Here is a 24,786-nt window from a genome sequence, read left to right on the forward strand (position 1 = left end):
CCTGTGCTCTGCCTTTGCTTTTAGTACAGAGGCATCACTGCGTGCACCTCCACAGCCCACAGGTAAACATCCCAGCACTTCAATACCAAATTCCAGTGCTGAACTCCAGGTTACATCAACCACCACAAGCTTTGCCAGGAAGTCTTCGGCTCCTTGTCAACCAGCGTGGAGGGAAGACTTGTACACAGAAGCAGTAGGGAAGGTGTGTCCCTGCCACTGGTGAGCACGCGGACTTGTTGTGTGTCTGCACTGAGTGCTGTGTGCTCCAGCACCAGTGCCTCCCACGGACCAACACGGTCCGTGCAAGTACACCACTGCTCCATTAAACAACTGTAAATACCTGACTCTACTGGAACAAAACACATTTTTACACCAGAAACAGACAATGAAGTTACACAGAACAACATACATACAAAATAGGAAAATTCCAACAAAGTGGTTTAGGGAAGACAGCATTTGAAATTGGCAATTATTTTAATTACACCTACTGAAGACCTGCTCCTCTTGGAGAGGCAGTATTTTTCCTTCATACTGTTCTCACCTCGAAATGTAGATAGCATTTAATTACACTGATACTCAATGGACAAAAAAAATATTATTGCATCAAAAATATATAATAATTTAACTTAATTTTAATCTGTAGGAATGCATGAATTGCATCAAGTAATATCTGACCCCAAGGTCCACAAGTAAATGGATATTTATGCACTGAAATACTTCCCCGTGTGCTATGCATGTGCGTGCAGCTGTCAGAGCTGACTCAGCTGTCTCCTTATTACTGCAGTAATCCTGCTCCTGGGCTCATTCAGGGAGGACGCCCGGCCTCTGGGAGGATGCGGTGGGCTGAGGGCTGGCAAAGCCATGCTGCCGCCACGCTTACTGGAGGTGGGCGCCTTAGCGGCTCTGGAGATACCAAACTGTCCAGAGAGATTGATTTCCTTCCCGGAGCTGGGGCTCGGGCGGCTTTTCTGTCCGTAATCACCAAGCAGGGCAGCAGAGGAGGTTAGGCTGCCCTGAGCCAGGGAACACGGCGATAACGGGAAGTTTCCACTGAGCTTTTTTAGCTCCAGTACTTGTTCCCTGGCTTGAGTCAAAGCTGCAGTCAGCTCATAGCGTTCCTCGCACTCTCTGCGCACCGTTTCCTGGAGGAGAGTGTTCTGCAAACAGAAACAAACACTCGCTTTACAAAATGCCGTTAGTGAAAAAGTCTGCCTACTAAAGTCCTCTGGTTCAAGGCAGGGGTGCCTGGAGGGCACTGATGCATGCAAAGCCTTCAGTGCTTCCCAGTATTTTGGTTCCCCTGAAAGTTGCTCCGAGGACGTACATCAGCATTTACACACGCTTCATTCTCTCAGGAGACAATGGAAAATATGAAATAAGTTATCAGGAGCTACTTCTGATGTCCTGCCCATCCTCCAACTAGGGGAACTGGGAATCCTACTCTTGGAAAGGAAACGGCAATGTAGACTCCCAGTACTACTACGCCACCTTATTACGATAAGATGTCCCAGAACTTATCTGTATTTAAGCAGTTGTGAACTGATTTTTTGTGACTTTATTGATTACTATTTCACAAATAATTCTGATAAACGATTATCTATCTAGTGGTTTTCACAAACTTTTCACTGTGATTACTGACACCCAAACGATAAGTGACTGGTAGTGGTCCTCGGGCAGACAACTGAAGCTGTTCCGGTACTACACAAGTCCCCAAGTCAGTATATTACGTAGAACTTCTTTGTGATGCTACCTTTCCTGTTTCCAGCTGAAATAAAAAGTCAATAAATAACAAAGGGCAACATGCTAAGTGGATTCATAAAAGTCAGAACCCCTGACGGTACTAATAGAAGCAAAAAATAGCCATGTTCTAACTGTGGTCTTCTAAGCAAGCAATTGCTGTTGACTCCAGGAGGTACACGAGAACGGAAGGGAAGCCACCACGAGGACAGTCTCTGACACAGAGAATGACGAGCAAGTCAAATAGAGAATATTCTCAGTCGTGCACAGCCTCATTGCCCGGACACAAACATTTCTATGTAGACCTTTTTAGCGCTGAAAGTATGGGCCGTGGGCAGGGTCAAACCACATACCACTCCGAAGTGAGGACAAACGTCTAGCTGAAATTCCCTACAGCCAAATGACAGTCAGTATATACAAGGAAAAAAAAAAAGTGGAATAAACATAATCCCAATGGCACTTTTTTGACATTTGGAAGGGACAATACTGGCGTCAGTAAAGTCAGAACAGAAGCACGTTGCTACCAAACCGGATGGGGTAGGCTCTGTTTAGCCAAGAAAAGGCTATTATTAAATTATTAATTTTTTGGATGTGTGTTCCTTTCAAAACTTGAAAAATGATGGAGCAAATAGGAGTTCTTTGTTGACCACTTAAGTTAGATTAGAACCTCATTAGATTAGATCTAACCTCTGTACCTACCACAGGTGAAGGAGCTGTAGGAGGAGGAATGCAACTGCTCGTAGAAGTAGGAGAGATGGAATGTCTAAAATAATTTATTTTCTGAATACCTAATTGTGCAGACAGCTTAATGACAGGAAGTTAGACTTTAGTCTCTCTGCCACTCAGATGGTCACTGATAGTCCATGAACTGATCTGGGAAGTGTTACCACGAAAATCTGAGAGAGTATTCTAGTGTGAAATCTGTCTTAAAACCAGTTTTGATTTTCAGCCACTCTGACCTCCCCGTTTCCTAATACCATTATATGAGAAGAAGAACTATGCTTCGGAGTGGGAAAACTAAGAACATAAGTAGAGCTGAAGGAACCCCATGGCAGAGGGTAACAGCGTGCTCCTTACGACACTGAAGTTCCCGATCAATGCTTGGAGAGCACACGTCTTTCCAAGAGCCCTTCCCACACGTACAGGACAGAACGACTGCCAACACCCTTCTCATGCCACCAACACAGTGCTTCTGAACCTTTTTCATGCATTAAATAAATGTCAACCCAAGACCTAACTCATTTTGAAGAGTTTCATTTTCACTGTTTATCAATTTTCTTCTGCCACTAATTACTTCAAACATTCCAGTCTAATCTTATCTGCAGTCCCTTACTCCACTGTTTTCACATTTCTCATACAGCACTACAGCTCTCTCTCCTCCCTTCCCATTATATTCCAAACATTCGGCAAATGCTTGCGGTAAGAATATCCAGCAGTCAAATTTCTCTTCATGTTTGATCACTTTTACGCAATTGTGTTACAGAAAGTGGATTTACTGGTTGGAGGTGGGACAAACCCAAATGAGAAATATCCATGTCTTCTGCTCAGAAACCTTGAAGAATGCTTTATTGTTTACTTATTTATGTAGCGTGATGCGAGGCTACGGTCTAAGAAAGAAGGGTCTTAAAAGACCTGAAAATGTTTCTTTAAATAAAATAATATTTTAAATGTTTGTCTAATTAAAAATTTCACATATTTTGTGATAGTTTGTATTTATGAAATTACTATGAATTTGTTTCATAAATCTTTTAATTTCAAGGTTGTTTTTTTTTTTTTTTTTTTTTAAGCCAGTGTGTACCAGGGTCTGAAAAAATGTATGCTTTGAATGATTCTAGAAATCACATGTCTCAAAGTAAAAATAGCAAGGCATTTCCTCGGTCATGTTCCTACCTCCTCTTGAACTTGACTCAAATTATGAATCAGCTGTGTCCTCTCCTGGGTTAATTTTTCCAGTTCATCTGACTTGTGTTTAATTTCTTTCCTCATATTATCCAGAAATGATTCATTATTGTTCTTTTCCATCTCCAGCTGAAATTCAAGTTCAGTAATTATTCTTTTAAGGTCCTGAACTTCCTTTTCTTTATCTTCATCTTTCTCTGCAAGTTTGATCTGGACATCTTGTAGCTTCTTTTCAAGAATTTCTGCCTCCATCCTTAAGCTGTTGGTGGCACTTGATATTAATCCAGGTATCTGCATGACAAAAATTGCCTAAGTCTACATTCAGTGGTTATCTTTAGACACCTAGAATTAAGTATCAGACAAATGACTTCAGGAAAAAAAAGTAGAAATGCAAGCATGCAAGTCCTCAGAGACAAAGAAAATGCTTTGAATTTACATAATATTCTCAGAGGATATCAGAGAGCTCTAAGTGTATCAAAACTCCCTCAGAGCAGAGATTAATTAATATGTCCAAGATCAAACAGAGAAATAGTGGTAAAAATGGGAAAATTTAATTTCTTTACAGCAAGCCAATATTTCTTCTGGGTTCTACAATCATATTTGTAAAGCAAACTGTGATAAACTGTTCTTTAAAACACTGTGTAATGTAATGAATTTTAAATAACAATACAATTTCATCAAATTTATTTGATTTTTCCAGAATTCTCAAGTGACATGTCAAATCTTCCGAAAACTAAGGTGATAGGTACATTTTTCAATTTCTACGTAAAACCTCAAAAACTCTGTATCTGGGTAACAGAAACGGCCAGTTGTATGTGATGCAACAAACAAGGGAAGACATTAACTGGACCTTAGCCCATCGGTGAGGAATTCATTTAGGAAGGGAGAAAACAGTGCAGATGGTTCTGCGACAACCTGCCATAGTCTCAAACAGTCCAAAGGCTTTTAAAAGACGACAGTGTCAGTTGTTAGCAGCTACAGTCTGTGGACACAGATGAACTCTGGGTAGAGAAAATCTGATAAAAGATCCACAACCACAGTAATTACATATCAGCCTGTTTCATTTTCCAAAATTTGAAACACATGCTATATACTAAGATTGGGAAAAAATATTGTATCATCAAGACACAGGACTACACATAAGAAGATTTTATTCCTTCACATACTATTTTTCAAGGGTTTACGCGATCCACTGCCACAATATTTTTCTCTCGAGTGTCACACACCTTCTTCTGGAGCTCTTCGTGATCTCTCTGATATTTTGTGATCAATTCTTGCTGTTTTTGCCTTTCAATGTCTAGTTCCACCCTTGCTTCTTCCTTGACTTTGAGAATTGCTTCTTTGTGTCGTGCTTCACCTTTAGCCAGATCAATCTCCATCTAGGGAACAAGTGCATTGTAACGACACGTAGCAACTCACCTCAGGATTTATTTTTTCACATTTCACGGTACTGTAATGAGTGGTGTGAAATTTAGAAGGCTGAGTCCCTGGGAGCCGAACAACCACATCCGACCGACGGCAAGCACCTGAGCCAGCGAGCCAGCTCCCTCCTCCCGCTGCCCCTCCAGCGCCGAGCCCCGAGGAGCTCGCTGCCCCGGGCACGGCGTCTCCAGCAGCGCTACATGCCCTCCTGCAGGCAGCTGGACTCCGCTCTGGGTCACCACGAAACGCTGATTCACAAAACCTCTAGCTAGCCCTTAGAACAGATCGTTATTCTGCTGGAAGCGTTTGCTCTGGAGGTAAAACTCTGCTCGTTATTACATCCCAGTGCAGCAAAACGAAACTTTTCACAGTAAGTGAGATATACTGTGCTAAAAATAGGCCCTAAGCTCAAAACTAAAATAAAAAATACCGGCTTTCTTATGAAATCGTTTCCTATGCGCGCTCTGCCATCTGCAGCAGATAACGATGTGCCACAGGCAGAGGTTCTGCTGGCTCCCAGGGGCCCCGCTCACAGCATACACACACCGACAATTTGGAGGTATGGAGCGACTTAGCGCTGCATCCCTAGCTCCTCACGTGTCCCCTATCCACTACATCTGCCACAAGCACCAAAACCGAGGGGAAGGCGCATACCCGAGAGCCTCCCCCCGCACCGGCCGGTGCCCGACGGGCAGGTGGCTGCACGGACCCATCGCTGCACCCCGGAGCTGGAGGACAGGAAGGAGGCAGCTCCTGCCCACCTCAGCTCACTTATCATTACTTTTTTTTTTTTTTCATTTTTAAATTGCTCTTCAAATGTTTTAGCACTGCTCTGATGGTATATACATTGGAGAAGCTCTGGGTCAAAAAGTGGAGACGAGTAAGTAAAAGTGAAAGGTTTACAAACTGTGGGTAAAGCATCCCAGTCCTTACAGCACCTCGCGTATTAAGTATCGTGAATTTAAAGTTGAAAATCCAGCAATAATCGCCTCAAAATAAAAGCCTGGATTCTGGAAGAAATACTGAAGGCTGTGTTTTGAAGAATATTTTTCCCAAGCCGGTTTGCTAATAGTATACTGCTGCAGGCTGCATTCTAATGGACTTAATTGTCGTACGCTGAAAGAATATAAAAGTCATGTTAAACAAGCACTGCACTATCCTAGTTATTTAAAATTATTAAAAGCCCAGAATGAGCTTAATTATAGCAATCTAATTTCATACACTAATTATGAGCAAGAGTGTTACAAATTCCTCTAACTCTTTTGGGGGAAAAGATAAACTGGAAATATTGTAATTATTTTAAACATCAAAATATACACAATTCTGGGCATTGAATGGGCACAAATCCCCCCCTGAGATTTCTTTTAAAACTGGTACGTTTGTAAGACCCTCAGAATAGACCATGATTATTATTATTGCAATAATGTAGAAGATACATCTATATTTATTCGATATTGGAGTTTGGTTTCTAACCACAGAAAAACTTATTTATTAACTCTACATATTATTATAGAAGCAAGTCGTGAGCTGGAGGCTACTTGATGACTAAGACTAGAAAAATATAAGCGGTACAAAAACCTGAGCTCATTCTGAAGCTGATGCAAGCACTTTTCACATTTAACGTTTGAAGCTAGTAGAGCTGATAACCACAACAGGAAATAAAACGATAGGTGAGCTCCAAAGAAAGCATAATGACTACTAATTGCTTTAGAACTACTTATGTGTTCCCCAGTAATTACATATCAAAACACTCACAAATGCTTACATCGATTTTTAAGCCTTTTGTAAAAGAGAATTTTTTGACCCACTACAATTTAAGGTTTATCTGTATTTTACATATAAAACTGGAACACTTTATACTTATGCAATGGCACACTGACCCAGGAAAAGATAACTTTGTCACATTTCTGACTTTTGTCTGATGAGAACATCCTTAGAGTACTTGACGTTCACCGCATTTTAATGGCTGTGATACCAAAGATGTAATTGCTGTCTCCTCCTAGCAGCAGCCTTTATCTTGTTTTAATGTCAAGCTGAACAACACGTTGTGATTATGCAGACAGTGTGACCTCATTCCCAAATTATATCCTGCCACACAGAGGTTAAGAAGTTTTAAAAGAAATGTAACAGATCTTAATTGCTGGTAGTCCAAAAAATTTCCTGAGCCTAAATAAAGCTTTCAGATACTTATCACATACTGAACCAAACCCAAAAAAGACAGCAATTTTAGTCACCAATTATGTAAGGCCTAAATCAGAAATGTCAGAGTTATTGTTCAACGCCATTCGCTATTTTTCCTTCACATTTTTTTAAAACAATTTCTTACTTCTTTTTTTGTGTGTGTGTGCGCGCGTGTATGTTTTGTTTCCCCCCATCAGCTACAGACGGGCACGTATAAAGTCGCGCACACACGGAAGGTCGATCGGCCTCCCTCCCACCTTCCCCTCACTGCGAAGCCAGTCACAAAAGGAGCCTGGGGGGAGGCGCGTGAGGGGGGCTCTGCAGCCTGCTGTAGGAACCAGCGTCTAAAATAACAAATGCCGGGCCCTTTCACAGAGAAGCTAACTTGTAGGAGTGTGAGGTCTTCTCAAACGCACCGCGGAGGTATTCCGCTGGACTCTTCACCTCCACGCAGCTCCGATCTGAAGGGAAGCCACGTAAGAACAGCAGCCGTCAGCAGGAGCCTGTGTGGCAGAGATGCTGCTGCCTGAAAGAAGCTGGTGATGGTACGGGGCAGCAGGACAAGCAGGCACCTCTCACGCTGGAGGCCTTCCTAGCTCCGGGACTTCCACTGTGCAGCTCTTTAGCTCTCTTCCGTGGAGGTGAGCCCAGCTCACGTGGATGGATGTTGCTTTAGGGGTGTCCTTCTCCTCACCGTGCACGTGAGACTCGCCCTGATGCTGCAGGAGCTAGGGGTTCACATTAAACCCACGAGTTTCACGTGCAGAGCGGGCTTGGAAAGGACAAAGCTGTGATGGTACTTCTCCAGTTGTCTACTGCCACCAGCAGCAGGACGGTCACGGGGAGGGCAGGAGCGTGTATCCCGCCCTACGTCCTCGCCACCTCAACTGGACGGCCAGCAGCTCAGGGGCGTGCTGCTCGTCCACAGCTTGTGGCAGCTCCGGAATTAACACGCTACAGCAGCTCGTTTGTTTGGCTCTGCTTTGATTTGCAAATGCCTGTCCTTCTAGGGAGAGGACATTTTTGCTCATCCGCTTGCTATTTTATCGATTTGTTTCACAAATAGCCACCCCCGGTTTCAGTTCCCCGACAGCCCGGATCCAGTGTGAGCACCCACGCCTGTAAACGCTCACACTAAACACCATTTACGTTCAGTTGCAGCCTATGCAGGGATCACCCACTGAGACCTCTCACACAAAGAATCCTACTGACGTGTCTGCACTTGAGGAGATAGGTATCTGCCTGACGGTGCAGATCTGTGACAGCTGACTAGAGCTGAAAAAAAGAAGAAATCGAAACCGTGCCAACTACACATCCAGCGTTACCTTCTCCCTCCAGTTATCTTCATTCCGCATCTTCTGTCTTAATGTTTCCTGCAGCTGCTCTGTTCTGTTCTGATGAGAAATCAGCATTAACTCCCTAGAAACCACAAAAACTCGTATGTAAATATGTGCTCTGCCCAGATTGGTGGTGTGCCATTTCCTTCAATTAAGGCCTTTGTGGCAAGGGCTGGTCTTTTCTTCTTTGTTTAGTATTCTGTGCACTAAGCCTAACAATCCTGTCCGGAGCCCAGAGGCACCACCATAATCACTACTTAGTATTTGCATACTGCTGTCACACATTTTTTGAAATTTATGTTTTAAAGAAAATACTCTAGTTGATCATTCTTCCATATATACACATGTAAACCTCAAATATATTCATAATGCTCAAGTCAAATTAAGATTAATACTGACTAACTTTTATAATACTCAGAACAAGCTGTTGTATTTAATGAACTCAGGGTATTACTATCGTTATTTTAAAAAAATGTAATAGCCCCTGAATTAAAACCACCAAGTGGTTGCTATTGTTATCGTTACTGTTTGTTATGTTTTGCTTGTAGAGCAAAAGCCCCGGAGAGTTTAAATTCTTGTAACTTAGGTTATCAGCAATGTACCGACTGGAACAACTCACGTAACTGAGGCTTAAGAAGGGAAATATTCTTAAATTATCGTGTAATATCTTTTCATGCAGGTACTCACGTACAGTAGATATTGAAGCCCTTTAGATGTAAAAATAGCTTAATGCCTCTTGTGTACATTACTATCGCAGAAAATCCTTATCTTCTCCAAAACCCACATTTCTAAACGTATTTTCCCAAACCAAACAAATAACCTACTGCCATGTCGTAAGTAAGGGACAGCACTTTCTATTTTGTTAATAAAAGACAAGTTAATTTATCAGTAACTGCAAATGTATTAGCAAGACACTTTTAAATAGTAAAAACAACTCAGTGAATGTTAGGAATAAACCAAATATGTAGATTATACTCAAGGCAATTAAAGAAAAAATGTGGATTTAGGTTGATATGCGGAGAAGTCTAAAACAAAGGCACTCGGATACCACTCCAGGAAGCAACAAGCCTCTGCAGCTCAGTGCTTTATTTTCCCCATCTGAAAAGTAATTACAGGGAAAAGGCTAGCTTTGTCAGCAGCTGAGGACCTTCAGAATGAGATTAGACTGGCAGGAGGCTGTCCATACACTTCACCGAATTCTCAGCCATACCCAGCACCCTGCCATATTGCAGTATTTACAGCATTGTTACCACTTGCAAGTTGCTAATAACGTAAGTTACAAGAATTTAAAGTCTCCAGGGCTTTTGCTCTACAAGCTCACATAACAAATAGCAGCTATAACAACGGCAATAAATAGGTGTTTTGATTAAGCTTGAGCGGGATTGCCCTGGATTGCAAAGCAGGGTTGTTGGGTTTCTTTTTTCCTTTTTTTTTCTTTCTTTATAGGCATTATTTGTTCTATTCAGCTTTTGCCTATACTCCAATAATTTAAAAACCCCATCCAATGAATTCCAGAGTTCTGGGACAGGGCTCAGGGCAGTCCTGCCTGTAGGAGCAGATGGCCAAGGGCAGGGGCAGGACACAGCTGGGCACAGCGCCTCTCTCCCAGTCTGCCCAGTGCCCATAGCCAGGCTCCAGTAACAGCCAGAGGGGTGAGGACCTGACAGAGGAGGAATGCTTAACTGTTTAGAGATTTCCAAGAAGAAAAGCTAGGCTGAGTGTACATAGCGATTATCTGTGGTGACTCAGCTCTGATTACCTTTCTTGCTTCAACATCACCACCTCCTCCTCTGTTTGTCGAAGCAGAGCTTTAAGTGTTTCCAGTTCGCTTTCTGATCGGCTGGTTCTTCTTTTTAGATCTTCCTCTCTCCTCTCCTTCTCAGCCACCTCTTCCTGTAAATGTTTGCATACTTGTTGGGAAATCAGTAGAGATTCCTCCTTTTCCTTGAGCTCTTTTGTAAGTCTACAGATGAAATGAAAAGAGAAAAGCAGTATCAACATCACAGTTATCACATCCTCATTTACAGACAGAAACTAAGCAGATGAAATAATTTGTACCTGGAAAAGAAAACGTTAGACAAAAAAAGTATGAATTCTTTATGAAGTCAAATCTAGTAACTTGAACACAAAAATAGAAACTGAAAAGAGAAAAAAAGATTGTATAGAAGCTGCATTGAAACCGTAAAATAAAACTTTTGTTCTTATTGCTCAGAAATGTACCTGTCATGAAATACAGTTTCAGCATTTACCTTGACTCAGAAATTCCATTTTCGTATTTCATTTTTTTCAGTTCATTTTGACAGACATCAAGTTCCGTTGATTTCACCCTAAGAAAATGTTTTTAAAAAAGTGCATTTGTCCAAAGCAATGACAGCCTTTACTCATGCAATAACCTGAACATCATTAATTAATCTATTATCTAACTTGCATTTTCTATTTAATTAAAATGCAGATAACAATGACAACAAAAAAAACTCCATTCATTTCAGCTAACATTTTTAAGTAATATAGTTTATACTTGCAGTGTAAACTCAGCCTAACCCAGGATCACAAAAACTTTATTGTTGCAAACAAGAAAGTGGGAGCTTGCTACACTGATGAATGTTTCAAGCAAGATATGAACAAAAAGGAACAAACAACAATTTAGTATGCAAGAGGTCTGGAAACTTTGAAGGTTACTTCTCATTATGTCATCATTTCACCAATTAATAACCATGGTAAAGCCTCATATTTATGCTTAAACAGATATAGAATATGTTATTTTATTAAATTATACCCATATTACATTGAAATTTAATATTACATTTAGAAACACTGTACTGTTTATTTAACTCTGTTCATGAAATCTTTTTTTCGTACATAATACTTTTATTATCATTAAAATACGTTGTTGCTAAGCATTCCAAATATTTGCAACTGTGTTATGATCAGCCCCTGTGAATATAGGGGCTGAGAACAGAGAGTACGCATCACACAAGAATCCTTCTTTGAATTTCAGGAAAACATACAAAAAGATTGATGATAGCTCTGTCTCAAGATTGTCCATGCTCGTGCCCTGCCCTCAAGCTTCATATTTGAAGCAGTGACATTTATTTTCACTAGTGTGCTGTGCAGGCCGAATTGTTTTCTATGCAAGCACCATGGATTTTAAATGCGGGAAAGCACTCAGACCCCCAGTGCCCTGGCTTTTAAAGGTGGTGACTGCTCTCACTGAGCCCTGTGTACTTCCGAACCAGAGATCGGCTGCGTTTGAGGGGACCCCGGGGTCCCGAGCTGCTGCTCGGGATCAGGATGCTCTGAGGACGGAGCTCGCAGCGCCCCGTGCCCCAGTGGCCGGCTGCCCCTGCAGTGGGGGGACCTTCCCTTCTCCACTGCTGGGCCTGCAGAAAAGCCTGCCCATAAAGCCACCCAGAAGGGAAAATAAGGCAGGGTAATAAAGCAGGTCAGCTCAGTAATCGGTGTGGGTTGGCACAGCCTCGGCTCAGGATTTTGGGTGCCCAGAGCATCTCCTGTGCAAGTCAGTGGGGAACACCTTGGGGCGAGAAGCGCACATGGCCCTTGTTGGGCCATTCAAACATTACCCCAGAAGAACAATGCGCGTTTAAACGAGGTACATCTCCTTCCTTTGAGGGAGGTCTCCCCTCTCCTCTCCCCTTGATCCGGGGGCTGCAGCAGCCCCAGCAGGAGCAGGCTCGGCCGCAGCGCTGCGGGTTGCTGGGCTGGGCTGGATCTCGCTGAGCCATCCGCTCTGCGGGGGGGCTCCTTCTTCCTTGGTTAGCTCTGATAAATGTTTGGTGACATGTTCTTTCTCCTCTGTTAATTTAGGCTTTGTGTTCTCTTATTTTAAATCATACAACACAGTAAAAGTACAAATCCTAACATAGTGGTGCATGGGGAATACTCACAGTAAATTTACCTTTGGGGGAAAAAAAAAAAAACTGATTAAATACTAACGTTTCTGATGAACTTTACTGCACCCTTCCCTCCATCCCCAACTTGCAACGTGAAAGACTACTTTCCATGCACATTTTCAGTCCAGAAGTTATGTGGGTTTCACAAACTGTATCCTACACGTGTGCACTACATGAAGTGTCAGACTGAGCTGGCTTAACCCTCCTCTTTGCTGTGTCCTTAGACACAGCAGGAGAAAGCAAGCCCCGCTTCCTCACAGAGGCACGTTAAATCAGTTAGTTAGAAACACAGACTGTGTAATACAAATATAAAATATTTCCTCTGCTGGCCACAGCCTTCACAGACCACTCGGACAAGCAGCAGAACAGGTCTCTCTCTGCAGCAGGTGCCCAGCCACAGCTTTATGCACAGCGGCAAAACAAGCAAACAGAAACCTTACATTAGCAGCTTTTTGTAGTGGTCCATTTCCGCTGTTACCTTCTGCAGCTTGAGTCCGGTTGTCTCTACTCGGTTGGTTAAATCTGAAATGGAAACACAGCACTCATGTCATTCCCTTCTAGGCGCAGCGTGCTTTACGGGCACCCAGCGGCAGCTTGAGGTGCACCTCCGGCCGGAGAGCCGCCCGTCCCTGTGGGGCCATGCCTGTGCCAAGCAGCTTGGTGATCTGTGATACCCGATTTCTCTCTGCTTGCAAACCATGCAAGCCAGATGCTTTTATTTTCTTGGGAATAACAATTAAGTTCACTGAAAAGGTTGGAGTGCTGCTGCGCTGCTGTACACTTCGTTTCAGAACAGCCTTCCAATTTGTATTCATACTTGAGCACTGGCTGGCTTGAATAGCAAGAAGCTGTGTTATTTTTTATTCTCCCAGGAAACATCAAATTCAACTAAATGTAGATACAAATGTGTTCAATCATATACACATTTGTACATGAGGCTGAGCAGAAGCATGGAAGGTGGATAAATAAGTCACTAATGCTACTTCGTCTAAAATATTGACACTTCGTCTAAAATATTGACACTGACTTAGTGCTACTACATATTTTGTCTTACACTCTCTTATCTAAATGTTATCTTTCAGAACACATCACCTACCAGTTTCAAGCAGCCACTGCATTTTTTTCAGTACACATCCCAGTCCTTTTCATGTGTATCATTAGATTAACTATCTCTTTTTTTTTTTTTCTTGGAAAAAAAAAAGACTTCCGAAGAAAATACAGTGCAAAGATGAAAGTGCTGTTAAGTATCACTCCTTCTGCACAGGCTCACTTCAGTGAAAAAGTGACAAACTTACTCCTAGCAGACAACATAGCGCTTTAATTTATTAGCTTCCAGCCCTGTAAGGAGCCTGGGCTCTCCCCGGGCAGGGCTCTGCAGGACAGACGGACATCAGTTTGCTCTTGTAGCACAGGACCCCGGCACTTTGTTGCCCGCACGTAATGAGCATGGGCTATGCAAAAATACAGGAGGGTGAAAACAGAATGAACGTTCTCACCTGTTACAAGTAAGACTGTTCATTTCCTTACAAATGCAAACTAATTTTACAAGCTGATTTATAATCCCACAGTGACATGTATTAGATTGTTTTATCTTTAATAACAAATAGTTCAAACTTCTCAACCTTCGCAAACAGCTCCATGCCAAAGAAATCTCATCTAGAATTTTGTGTGTGGCACAATATTCCCCATAAAAAATCATAAGCATAGTCGTAACTTCACAATTTAAACCCTATAAACTGACAAAGCACGATGCACTTTAATCTGATTCCCATCTTTATGAACGTAATCTGATTCTCACTTCACCTAAATATGCTCATGAAAAAGGAGAGCAGGCTTTCCAGAAAACACAGGGCGATCTGAAATTAAAGTTCCCTCTACAGAAGAGGCGGCATTATAAACTACATAGAAAAAAGTCTACGACAGAACAATGCACCAAATCTAGGAATGGAAGAAAACACAAGATTTTCCCTCAAAATGCAACAGCAAGCTAAATGAGCGGACTGCCTCTACAGAGGCAAACAGCTACATCCACAGTGCAAACTCTGTTTTCAAAGCTCCCTCATCCATCCTCCAAGATGCTTTATGTGGTTGAAGTTATCACTTGTGATTTTGGAACTCAATTAATTTTCTTAACTTTTCCTACATGCCTGTTTGAATGGAAACAAGGTTTCTGAAACAAAGGGCTTTTTTTGCTATCAGTCATTTCCAGCTACTACTGGGACGATGGGTAATCCCAGAGTGGGGGTACACACAGGTTCATACAGTGTAAGGTACGCACTACTAGCACAATGCTTTCCCAAACAATCAGCATTTATAAAGAATTTTTCTTTATAAGAGAGAGTTAAATTTTCTTCTGGTTTGACCAAGCTCCTGCCAAAGTCAGTGGAAGTGAATTACAGAAGCAACTTCTATACCTGCCCCGAAGACAAAACAGATAAAATATTTTTTGTATAACATACTATTATCATCGTGTTTATACATTTCAAAGACAAAAATACTGACACAGTACTGCTGCATTTATTTTTGCAGTTGTTTAGAGGCATTGCCATGTCACTAAATCCTTTAACGCTGAATCAGCTTCTATTCTGATCCATATCAGTGAAATTCCACTGATAATTAAATGAGCAAATGAAAGAGTGTAAGTAGATATTCAGGAAAAAAGAAAAAAAAAAAAGCCTTTACATGTTTAAATGTATGAGAACAGATTCATACTGAGCACTGCTGCTCATTGCAAGCCCTGACTGGCAGAAGCCAACAGATCTGGACTTTGTAGGTCCTCCTGGAGTTACTCGATTCATTTATTTTAGCACACAGGGGATGCTGATAGCTCTCCACTGGGCCCATGGTGAGCTGCCTCAGACGTGATGTCATCCCAGTTTGTTTTTTGTCTCCTTGAAACAATTCAACCATGGAAGATGAGACACAACAGAAAATGCAATTTTTGAACAGATTGGAAAGAACAGTTTTCATGAGAAAACTTTAAAAGCGTATTTAATCATTCTACAGCATCACACAGATAAATAGTATCTATAGATACCCCCACACAGAACTACACATAGTAAGAAAGAAACAACATGCCATGAGAACAGTCAGTTGGAGGGAAGGTCTAAAATTATTCACTCCCAGTCATTGTTTTTTCTTATGTTTGCAACGCAGCTGTAGGAATTTCCTTCCTTCTGCAGTGTATTAAACATTTTAAACTTACTAATAATTTGGATTAAGGGAATTGAGACAGCAATATTACTGCTAAAAGAAACAACCAACACCTTATAATTACAAACAAAACAAAACAAAAAAACAACAGCAAAAGAAAGAGAACTCAAAGCTTAAGACCACTTCTCTAAATATTCTGTTGCAATGTCTAGTTGAGAAATGTGAAATAAGTTCCTTATGTTTGAACAGAGCAAATGTTTGCTGGTTTTTAATATAGACATTATTGATCGCAGATATTCACAAACCCCTTGCACAGAACCATACAAGACATAAAAACTTGTCTGGAAATCAGGGCTTCCTAGAAATATCTAAATTTTTTACATTATTGGCTTTCCAACAATTTCTGGCATCTGTTGTTCAAGTGATATATTTGAGAGGGTTTGGAGCCGGGAACGGCGCTGATGGACCATTTCCAGGTGAATCACAACCACCTCACCTCTTTGGCAGTCCTCAGAAAGCTGCCAGCAGAGCAAAGGCCCTTTCGGCACCCAGCGGACATGGGAGGTCTCCCTCGCTCAGCAAGGCATGCCCAAGTACGCAGCTTGCTATGAGTTACTGCCAACATCCACATTTCCGTCAAACCCCGTACAACTCAATTTCTTTTTTCCCATTTCACAAAATATGTAAATGAGAATTTATTTGTATTAACGCTTCAGCGACTAGAGAGTACTTACCATTTACACTAGGCTTTCAGAAGCCCCCGGGACCGAAAGGAGCAGCTAGGTACAGCTCTACCTGAGAACACCATGCCTTGGCACTTTGACTAGCGGGAAGCCTCAGAAACCCACGGAGACAGACTCTCCTCACGACGTAGGAAGAAGATATTCCTAGCTTTGTGGTGAGGCCTGTTTTCCCACGGCATTATTGAAAAGAAGTGGAAAACGAGAAGGTCTGGCAGCAGTTACACTAAGCCTCACACATACATCAAGCTAAGGTCTGGCAGCAGTTAACTCCATTTGCGCTCCATCCCACGCGGCCTCCTCACCCCCGCGGCCCGGTCCCTGCTGCTTCTCCAGCGTAGTTCTGTGTGGGCGCAGCGCCGAGCGCAGCAAGGGCCCACACGGTTCCGCTTCTGTGGGCCTGCAGTTGGCTGGGGGGAGGCCGAAGCCTCTCAGGGTACCGTACGTACATGTCCCAAAACACTGCTCCGAGCAGCAGCAGACACAGAGCATGTTCACACCATAAAACACAGCGCGGCGCGGCAGCAGCCCGGCTGGGAGAGCTCGAGGCGAGGAAGAAACAGTCGGTCGCCTCTTTGAAGAGGCATTCCTCACGCAGCTCTTTGCCTGCTTGGTGGCAGGAATCCTATTTAACAGCACACGCAACCCTGCTCAAACCGTTCAGCTAAAACCTGGTTCAACGTATTTTCATCTGTACTCCGCAGCCCTCCTTACCATGCTATGGCTGCATGCTTTTGTGTTAAGCAATCGGTGGCTTTGCAGGCATCAGGAAGGAATTTTCCTGAAAAAATCATATTGCTTCAGACACTACAGTTTCTCAGTATTCCATGTAGCATCACTTTTAAGCTGGGCAAGACCAAGGACGAGCACTCAGCAATTAGAAACAACTGAGGACTGTTGACCTGGACTCTTCGCAGGAAGAAGATAGATACGGAGGCTGGTACCTCCTCTTTTCCTGCTTAGACCAGGGGACAGCTGATGGAAGGCTTCTGAAGCTCTTCCGCGGAGCTGCTCTCAACACTGCCCCAAGTATGACGGTACGGGTGCAGGGCCGTGACAAATGGTGAGGACAGCATAACTGCTTGTCAGCAACACTGGGAACCAATGGTTTATAATCTCGCAATGCCCTCTCACTGTTCCGGTTTTCTGCCTGGCAGGCCAACCATATTTTCCCTCAGTTCCCAGCCACTGAGCATCCAGGCTTGCTGTTGAACAGCACCCCTAGAGATAAATCACCAACAACGCACTGCTATTCAGAAACTGTGTTTGTGTGACAGTGTTCTTGCCAAAACTTCCTCTCAGCTGTTTTAAAAATGTCCATGACAAAACCCCCATTGTGATCAGCCATGCAAGTCATGCAGCCGCTGAGTTATAACCCAAGTTCTGCTGTCTGCACCAAGAACTGCACAACAGGCCCCGGGCCAGGCCGCGACGCGTCGGCTCTCCGCTGGCACCGTGGCCTTCTGCAAGGACGGAAAGTCGTGGCCAAGTACATGAAGGACAGATTAGACCACCTGCAGTTACTTTCGTTTACTTTATTTTCTTCAACCGGGCATTCTGTTGTAATGTATTGTTCTGTACACTTCTCCAAAGCTACATAATTCAACTTTAATTTCCTGTCATTCATCCTGACGTTGGCTTAAGAAGCAAATGGCTCTGGATGCCTACAGAAAAAGGGGAAACTTTGGCTTCAAACACCAAGCAGATGTTAGACAGAACATGTGGGAATGATCTAAAATTCACAACAACAAACTCTGCTGCAATGTGACTGCTTTATTAAAACAGATTAAGTAAAGATCAAATTATTGTAAATCAACAACACAAAAAGGAGAGAGCCCTTTGCCTTTCCTTGCATGGGGATGGCTGCTACAGAGCAGCTTTTCACAAACATCTGATTTCGATGATTATTTTTTTTTAATTCTGTGATTATAGAAGATTTTGAGCAATTATAAACAACTGTTTTTTGTGTGTGTTTTTCCCCCCTCTTCCTAGATGTGAGAGTATGGACACAAGTTGAGAAAAAAGGAAAAGAATAATGCTTATTTTGGTTCTGGTACTTTGGGTGGTCTTTCAGCTCTGTTTCTTCTTGTACTCAATTTGTTTAGAGAAGTTTTCATAATGACTGAGCATTGGGCAGGAGTTTCTCATGAGGGAATAGATGGATTCAATTATACAGCTGGTTTCTGCAAGTCTTCTCTAGAGAGAGTTCCCACCAAAGTCAACAGGAGCTGTTAGTAGAAAGTCTGAGGGACCGGACCCACACCCACAGGGACTACGTAACACAGTCTTCTACCAAGTCTGAAGGACACAGGAAAACTGAAGAAACTAGTAAGTGGAATAGTAACACAAATGGAAACTTCAGCTGAAAACTTACTGAATAAAGAAAACACTATATTCAAATACTTCTGTAAAAGCATTCTCCAGCAATGAAAATAAAGCTTACTGTAAAACACAGAACAAAAAGCATTCCTGCTTTGTAATATTGATACTCGTTTTAAAGTTTTAAGTAGCATCACATTTTGAAGAATCTTCAGTCCAAATACATCTCAATATTGTTTGTGTTTATCATTATCTATCTTTGTGATTCACACTACATCTTACCATAGACACAAATCTTAGTTCCAGAGTAATTTTTCATAACATCAAAAGCAGTTTGGTGTTCTGAATTCTTACGTGTATACTAGCCACCTTCCAGACACCGACCAGCATACTCCGGGAAGCAAAGAAAAGACAGCTTTTACTGGCTAGTAGGTGAAACCTTGGAAAATAGTTTGATTGTTCTTACTGTCATTAGTCCCTACTTTTAAAGAACAGGTAGCTTTTGTTTTGTTCCATTTTTATTTTTATTTTTAAACTAGTCATTATAGGAGGGGAAAAAAGACTCGGAAATTCAGTGTAGCAACTCTTTTGACCAAGATAAAACTTCACTATTTATCAGAGAAGAACTAACCTTTTAACAAAACTTTACTCTTTTTAATGAACATTTATTTCAAAAATGTAACAATTAGAGAATTTCTTTGTGACTAGATGCCTGTTTCATGAAATAACAGAGCAAGGGAGGTTCTTTGAGGTCCATCCTTGAGGCCAGCTGTGGCTCTTGAACCCTTTCGTTCTCTGACAGCAGAGGTTTTCAGTCAACAATAACCTTTCAGGCAGCACGTGCAGCCAGCCCTGCCTTCAAACAGGTACAAAAGGTGGATGAGAGGAGAGGGTGCCTCACCTCCACCTCTGTATTTCAGCAGTATCATATTCTCCATGAGGGGAGGCTCTGCTGTGATACAGACAGAGACCGAGGAGGCACAGCATGGAAGATGCACAAAGAAAAGGCATCTTGAAGAACCACAGCTGGTCGCTGTTTCCTCCTGTTTGGGCAGATTCTAAGATATACAGTCCACAGTTGGGAACAGAGAGCATGAAGTCTGCCTGGAAATGGGTTTAAGAAATTTAGCCACCCAGTTGGAGTCCTTTCCAGATGCCCAGCCAATGGCACGGTGTTCAGTGAAGGTTCCAGTTTCTGGTTCACAAATAGCAACAACGAGTAAAGTCTTCAGAGGGAAAAAAAAAAAAAGGAAAGGAAGAAAGAAAGAAAGAAACAACAAGACAACCACCCATTGTGAACTACACCCACGTTGGGTAAGCAGCCACTCTGGAAGCCATCAATTTTCCGGCTAATTTGTAACAGATTCACAATGATATCAGTTCAGAAGCATGCATGATGAAGCTATGTAATTTTCTACTTTTCCTGCAAATCCTACTAAAAAAAAAAAAAAAATCCAAGATACTTTCTGAAAACTTTGGTTTCATCTAAATAAAGGCACAGTGTCCTCTGCACACGTAAGAAAAGGAAGACTACCTGCCAGTAATTCAGAGTTTCTGGAGAGGCCCCCGGGCACTGCACAATCCCATTGCCGTAGACACGCAGACCCCAGGGACGGCTGGAGCCCCTTCTGCCGTGGCAGCACCAGCTCAGCCCAGGGGCTGGCGGGCAGAAACTCACAGCTCAGCTCTACCTCAGTGCTGGTCACGGTATGAATGTACCCCATACCACCAAGTCTCTGGTCTAAAATGACTGTGCCTACCTAAGAATAAATGCATGCCTACGACGTTTTTCTGCTCCCAGTTTCAGAAATACAGCCCCTTTCCCACTGCCCGTCTGGGAACAGACACGTTGTACCAAAACAAGCGCGACTGCCACTTTTCACCACATCACTGCACTACGGTACATAAAAACAGCACAGGGAAAAAGTAGTTTTGTTTTCCCTTCATCTAAGCTTGCTTTGGGGAAAAAACTGGCAGATATTTTGGTTTAAAGACAACAAGCTCTGACTCATTATACTGGTCACCGATGAGAAAGACCTGCTGGGGCAGCCCCCTTCACGCTCCCTGAGAAGCGGAAAGGCTGTGTAGGCTGCACACGTTGCCCTCGAGTCCTGCTGACCAGAAATACCCACACACGTACCAGCAGCGAGGTGCAGGTATCGCAGATCGAAGTATTTTTGTTTTTACCGAGCTTCGTGATGTTCTCAGTGTGACTCAGCCAGGCTCAGCCTGGGAGGGACCTCTGGAGGCTGCCGGTGCTGCCTGCTGCTGACAGAACCAGCAGAGATGGCCTGCGGGTTTATCCAGCCAAGTCTTGCAGAGGCAGCCTCTGCCCGTGCTGTGCTGTGCTGGGCCGACAAGGCTGCTCCTGACGTCCAGCCTGAAGCCCCAGGCTGCAGCCGATGTCCCTTGCCTTGCTGTACGCCCCTTCCTCCTCTCCTACCTCCCCTTTGGGCACTTACAGATGGCTGCGGAGACAAGCCCAGCTCTCACCTCGATACCACGATATGGTTTCCGTTGTCCAATTAATCTCATTTTAGGAATAATCTGAATCTTCAGAGACTTGGCCCAAATCCTCTTGAACACAAGCACTCCGTGAGCCGCTCCCTGGGCTGTCCGAGACCAAGATAATATTTGTCGTGCTGGGGGCTGACTGAAACCTCCCCGAGGGTGCTGGCTGTGAGAACCGTCCCTCGTCGGGAGCAGAGAGCAGCAGTCAGCTCTCAGGCACAGCCTGGATCGGGTGGAACAGGAGCTCAAACGCGGGGTCAGGAAACACTGGGCGGTTGAGCAGGGAAGGCAGGAGCTGGCAACGGAGAACGTGGTTGAGACTGGCCCGTGGCTGGAGCCCAGCTCCTGCCGCTGAATTCCGCCGGTGTTCTGGGGAAGGGAGGTGGCAGACTTTCTTCAGCGACAAACAGGATCGCACCGAACTACTTGAACTGATCACCAGTTCTGCTCTCTGTAGCAACCTGCTAGGTCCCGAATATTGGCCGATCACTTGTGTCAAAAAGGGTAAAATACTTAATTTTTCTTAGAATATTAATGGTAGAGCAAATCAGGATGTACACTTTACAGATATTTTAAGTACATTTATTTAACGCACACAGTAGAGAAGCTGTGAGATAAATATGAAATACATGCATGAAAAATTACCGTCAGACTAATTCGCCCCGCTTTATATTTTTTAAGGAAACTAGAGAAGAGGACTAAATACTCAAAGTCCTTGCCTGCACAGAACAGAACTATTTGCTTTTATTTATAGTATTTCATGTACTATGTTCTCTAAAAAAAATATTTTTTTGTATGGAAAATAAAGTACTTTGCCTTACAGATTCACAAGCACAAGCCTGTCTGGAAAGAGCGAAGGGACGGGCTCCAGCCATGTAGACTGACATCCCTTCCGGGGGCAGTGCCACCAGGAAGGCTCTAAATCACTAAAAGCTGCCAGGAACCGGGAGGATGTGCCAGAAGAGGAGTGCCTGGTTCTTATCTGCCTACGCATATGTTCCTGACCACTGCCAGGAGTGGGCTTTCTGGACCTCTGATCTGAACTAGCACATCAGCTCTTTCATGTTCGCATATAAAACAAGCGTAAAGAAAGCAAGAGAAGGGACCAGATTCTCATTTTTTCAATGTGCAAATATAGCATCCCTCAGTGCCCTGAAAAGAACAAACCACAAATGTGGTGGCAGTCTCTTCCAAGACCTTCTGATGTGCTTATTTCCAGAGACAAAGCTATCGCAACACGCCCTGCTCCCTCTCCGTCCCGCTCCACAGGACACATTAACCAGTGTCACATCAGACGCGCTTCTGGAGTCAGACGCTGCCTAGATGGTATTTGCAAAAGATTTGGTATCTCAAAAGATTTGGCCCTTAACCCCGAATTTCTGCTTACATTCCTGCCCTTTCAAACCCAAAGTAATTGGGTGCAAGTCAGAATTGTTCCCACAGACCTTCTCCTATGTCTCAAAATTGAGTTTAAACACTGAGTTACTTACCTATTGGCTAAGAGAACTGAAGGTAAGAAGAGTTCTGACAGTAATTCCTTGGAGACAAATATTTTTGTCAGCGCATGGGCCAAGCAGATGAAACAAAATATGATCAATAGATTTCCTTCAATGAGGATTCCTGCTTTTCCTGAAGCGGGAGTGAAGAGCGGCCCTTCTTCCGCAAGGAAATCACGCTCCAACACAGCACTACCCAGGCACCTCGCTGGAGAGAAGAGGACGCTGTTCCTTCCATCGCAGTCATGTATTTCCTCTTCCATTTCAAAAGACTGCTGAAAAGCACTAATGAGCCATTGCTTGGCCGAACCAGTTTGTCACAGCCTGTTCAAACACCAAACTGCATTCCCCAGCTCCGGCCCTTCAAATTCTTAGTATCGCAGCTGGAATTGATAGAAAAATATTTCAACAGTACTTGTGGCATGAATAGGGGATACTTGAACTGCAGCCTACCTAAAACTACAGGAAACTATTCTCTCTTTTTGGATTTTCAAAGCAGTCTTTAAAGTGCTGTTAGAGACACTTCATGTACATGAAAATACCGCTCCTCCTTTCCATGAAGAGTGTTAACATTCCCCACTTAAACTTCCCAGCTACTCCTACAGCTGCCTGCATTTTTCTATCATCTCTCATTAGTCTATTATGTCAGCAGACCACTGCTAAGTTTATATTTAGTAACTTAAATAGACTATCAAGCAGTAGCATCAAAAGCCTTAAAAGACAGATTTCATGTGCATAGCCAGCAATTTAAATCCGTACAGAGGTAAATCTGCAACTATAAATAGGTTATGCAATGACTTTGTGAAGAAAAAATATTCTATATCTATGATTAAGTGAAGGAAAGGATTAGGCTAGCAATAAAAATGACAGCAGGGATATTAGCTCCTATCTTTTAGGAGCATGTGCTATTGCAGCTCCTCCACTGCTTCCAAGCCCAGGAATATAGACAATGACACTATCACAAGGCATTATCTTTTTTTTTTTTTTTTTCAGTCTATTTGATTAGACAATTATTCACCAGACTTTGCCCTTAGCTGAGAATTCTTCAGGACCTGTCATCTCTAGCTAACCAGATGATGCATCATGACTCTGAAAAGTGGTATGAGATCAGCAATCGAATCACCTCTTCAGCAAAACATAACTCATGAAGGTAATTTTCATAAAGTCACGAGAAGCAGGAGAACCAAGAAACAATAGTAGAAACTAAGGTTTAGTTTCAGCTCTTGCAAATGACTGCTATCATACGAAACATGCAATAATTTACAATTCACCAAAAATATACAAAACAAGAATCCTCATAATGTTGGTTGTAGAAATGAAAATCCTTTCAAAACACATAATACATCCAGGTGGTTTTGTGTGTTGTTTTTTTTTGTTTGTTTGTTTGGAGCACAGAACTACTTCAGTACTGAACCAAAAGGGGATATTAGCTTCTATAGTTTGTGGGGAAAAAAAAGAAAAAGAGAAAAAGAAAACCAAAAGCCGTGGGCCCTCTATGTCAGACTGATTTCATACACACTGACTACGTGGTGTAAACCTACTAACTGGAATTGATTTTCACTAACATCAAGTGAGACAATAAAAATGTGTTGTTTGTTCCTACTAGTTTATTTTAATACAATGGTAAGATATATTTGATTTTTGTTTCGTGAATAAAATCATGCTTTCTGTTTCAAGAAGAAAGAGAAATAGATTTTTATCATCACCGAGTCATCCAGCTTTATTACCCCTATCCAGTAATGTGCTCTACGTAGACAGACCACTTCAACTGTGTATGGATTTGTGGTTTGCTGATCAATTCAGAAAGCAAGGAACAAAAATGCCTGAGCTAGCAGTCTTTTCGCCTTGAAAACTCCTGGATATCCACATTTTATTGCTTATTAATAACTGGTTTATTAAGTAACTGATACATTTTGTTACTAATAAAAATTAAAAAGAATGCCTCACTTAACACATTGACTTGCTTAGCTGGGATTTTAGCTCATTAATACTTTGCAGGATGAATATTCTGTATGAATTCCACATATGACACTGTATTTATGTTTCCTCCAGAAAACGTCTGCTATTTCAAGTTTGTATC

At 42.6% G+C, this 24,786-nt stretch overlaps 1 protein-coding gene across 5 annotated transcripts in view; it reads right to left on the reverse strand.

Annotated features, from left to right (window-relative positions):
* Positions 1–345: 345 nt before the first annotated feature.
* LEKR1 (leucine, glutamate and lysine rich 1) overlaps positions 346–24,786 on the reverse strand; it is a 52,974-nt gene continuing 28,533 nt past the window's right edge. For 2 of the 5 annotated variants that reach the window (XM_083849070.1, XM_083849072.1), the window contains exons 6-12: positions 12,928–13,009; positions 10,826–10,903; positions 10,336–10,539; positions 8,565–8,658; positions 4,863–5,015; positions 3,628–3,927; positions 346–1,157 (exon numbers count right to left, since the gene is read on the reverse strand). In XM_083849070.1, coding sequence (XP_083705196.1) covers positions 750–1,157; positions 3,628–3,927; positions 4,863–5,015; positions 8,565–8,658; positions 10,336–10,539; positions 10,826–10,903; positions 12,928–13,009 — 1,319 coding nt within the window. In that variant the 3' untranslated portion in view covers positions 346–749. Of the gene's footprint in view, positions 1,158–3,627; positions 3,928–4,305; positions 4,653–4,802; positions 5,016–8,564; positions 8,659–10,335; positions 10,540–10,825; positions 10,904–12,927; positions 13,010–24,786 lie in introns of those variants that run through there. The other 3 variants (XM_083849071.1, XM_083849073.1, XM_083849074.1) reach the window with 3 other exon arrangements.

The sequence above is a fragment of the Anser anser genome (assembly GCF_964211835.1).
Source record: "Anser anser genome assembly, chromosome: 9".
Classification (NCBI taxonomy): domain Eukaryota; kingdom Metazoa; phylum Chordata; class Aves; order Anseriformes; family Anatidae; genus Anser; species Anser anser.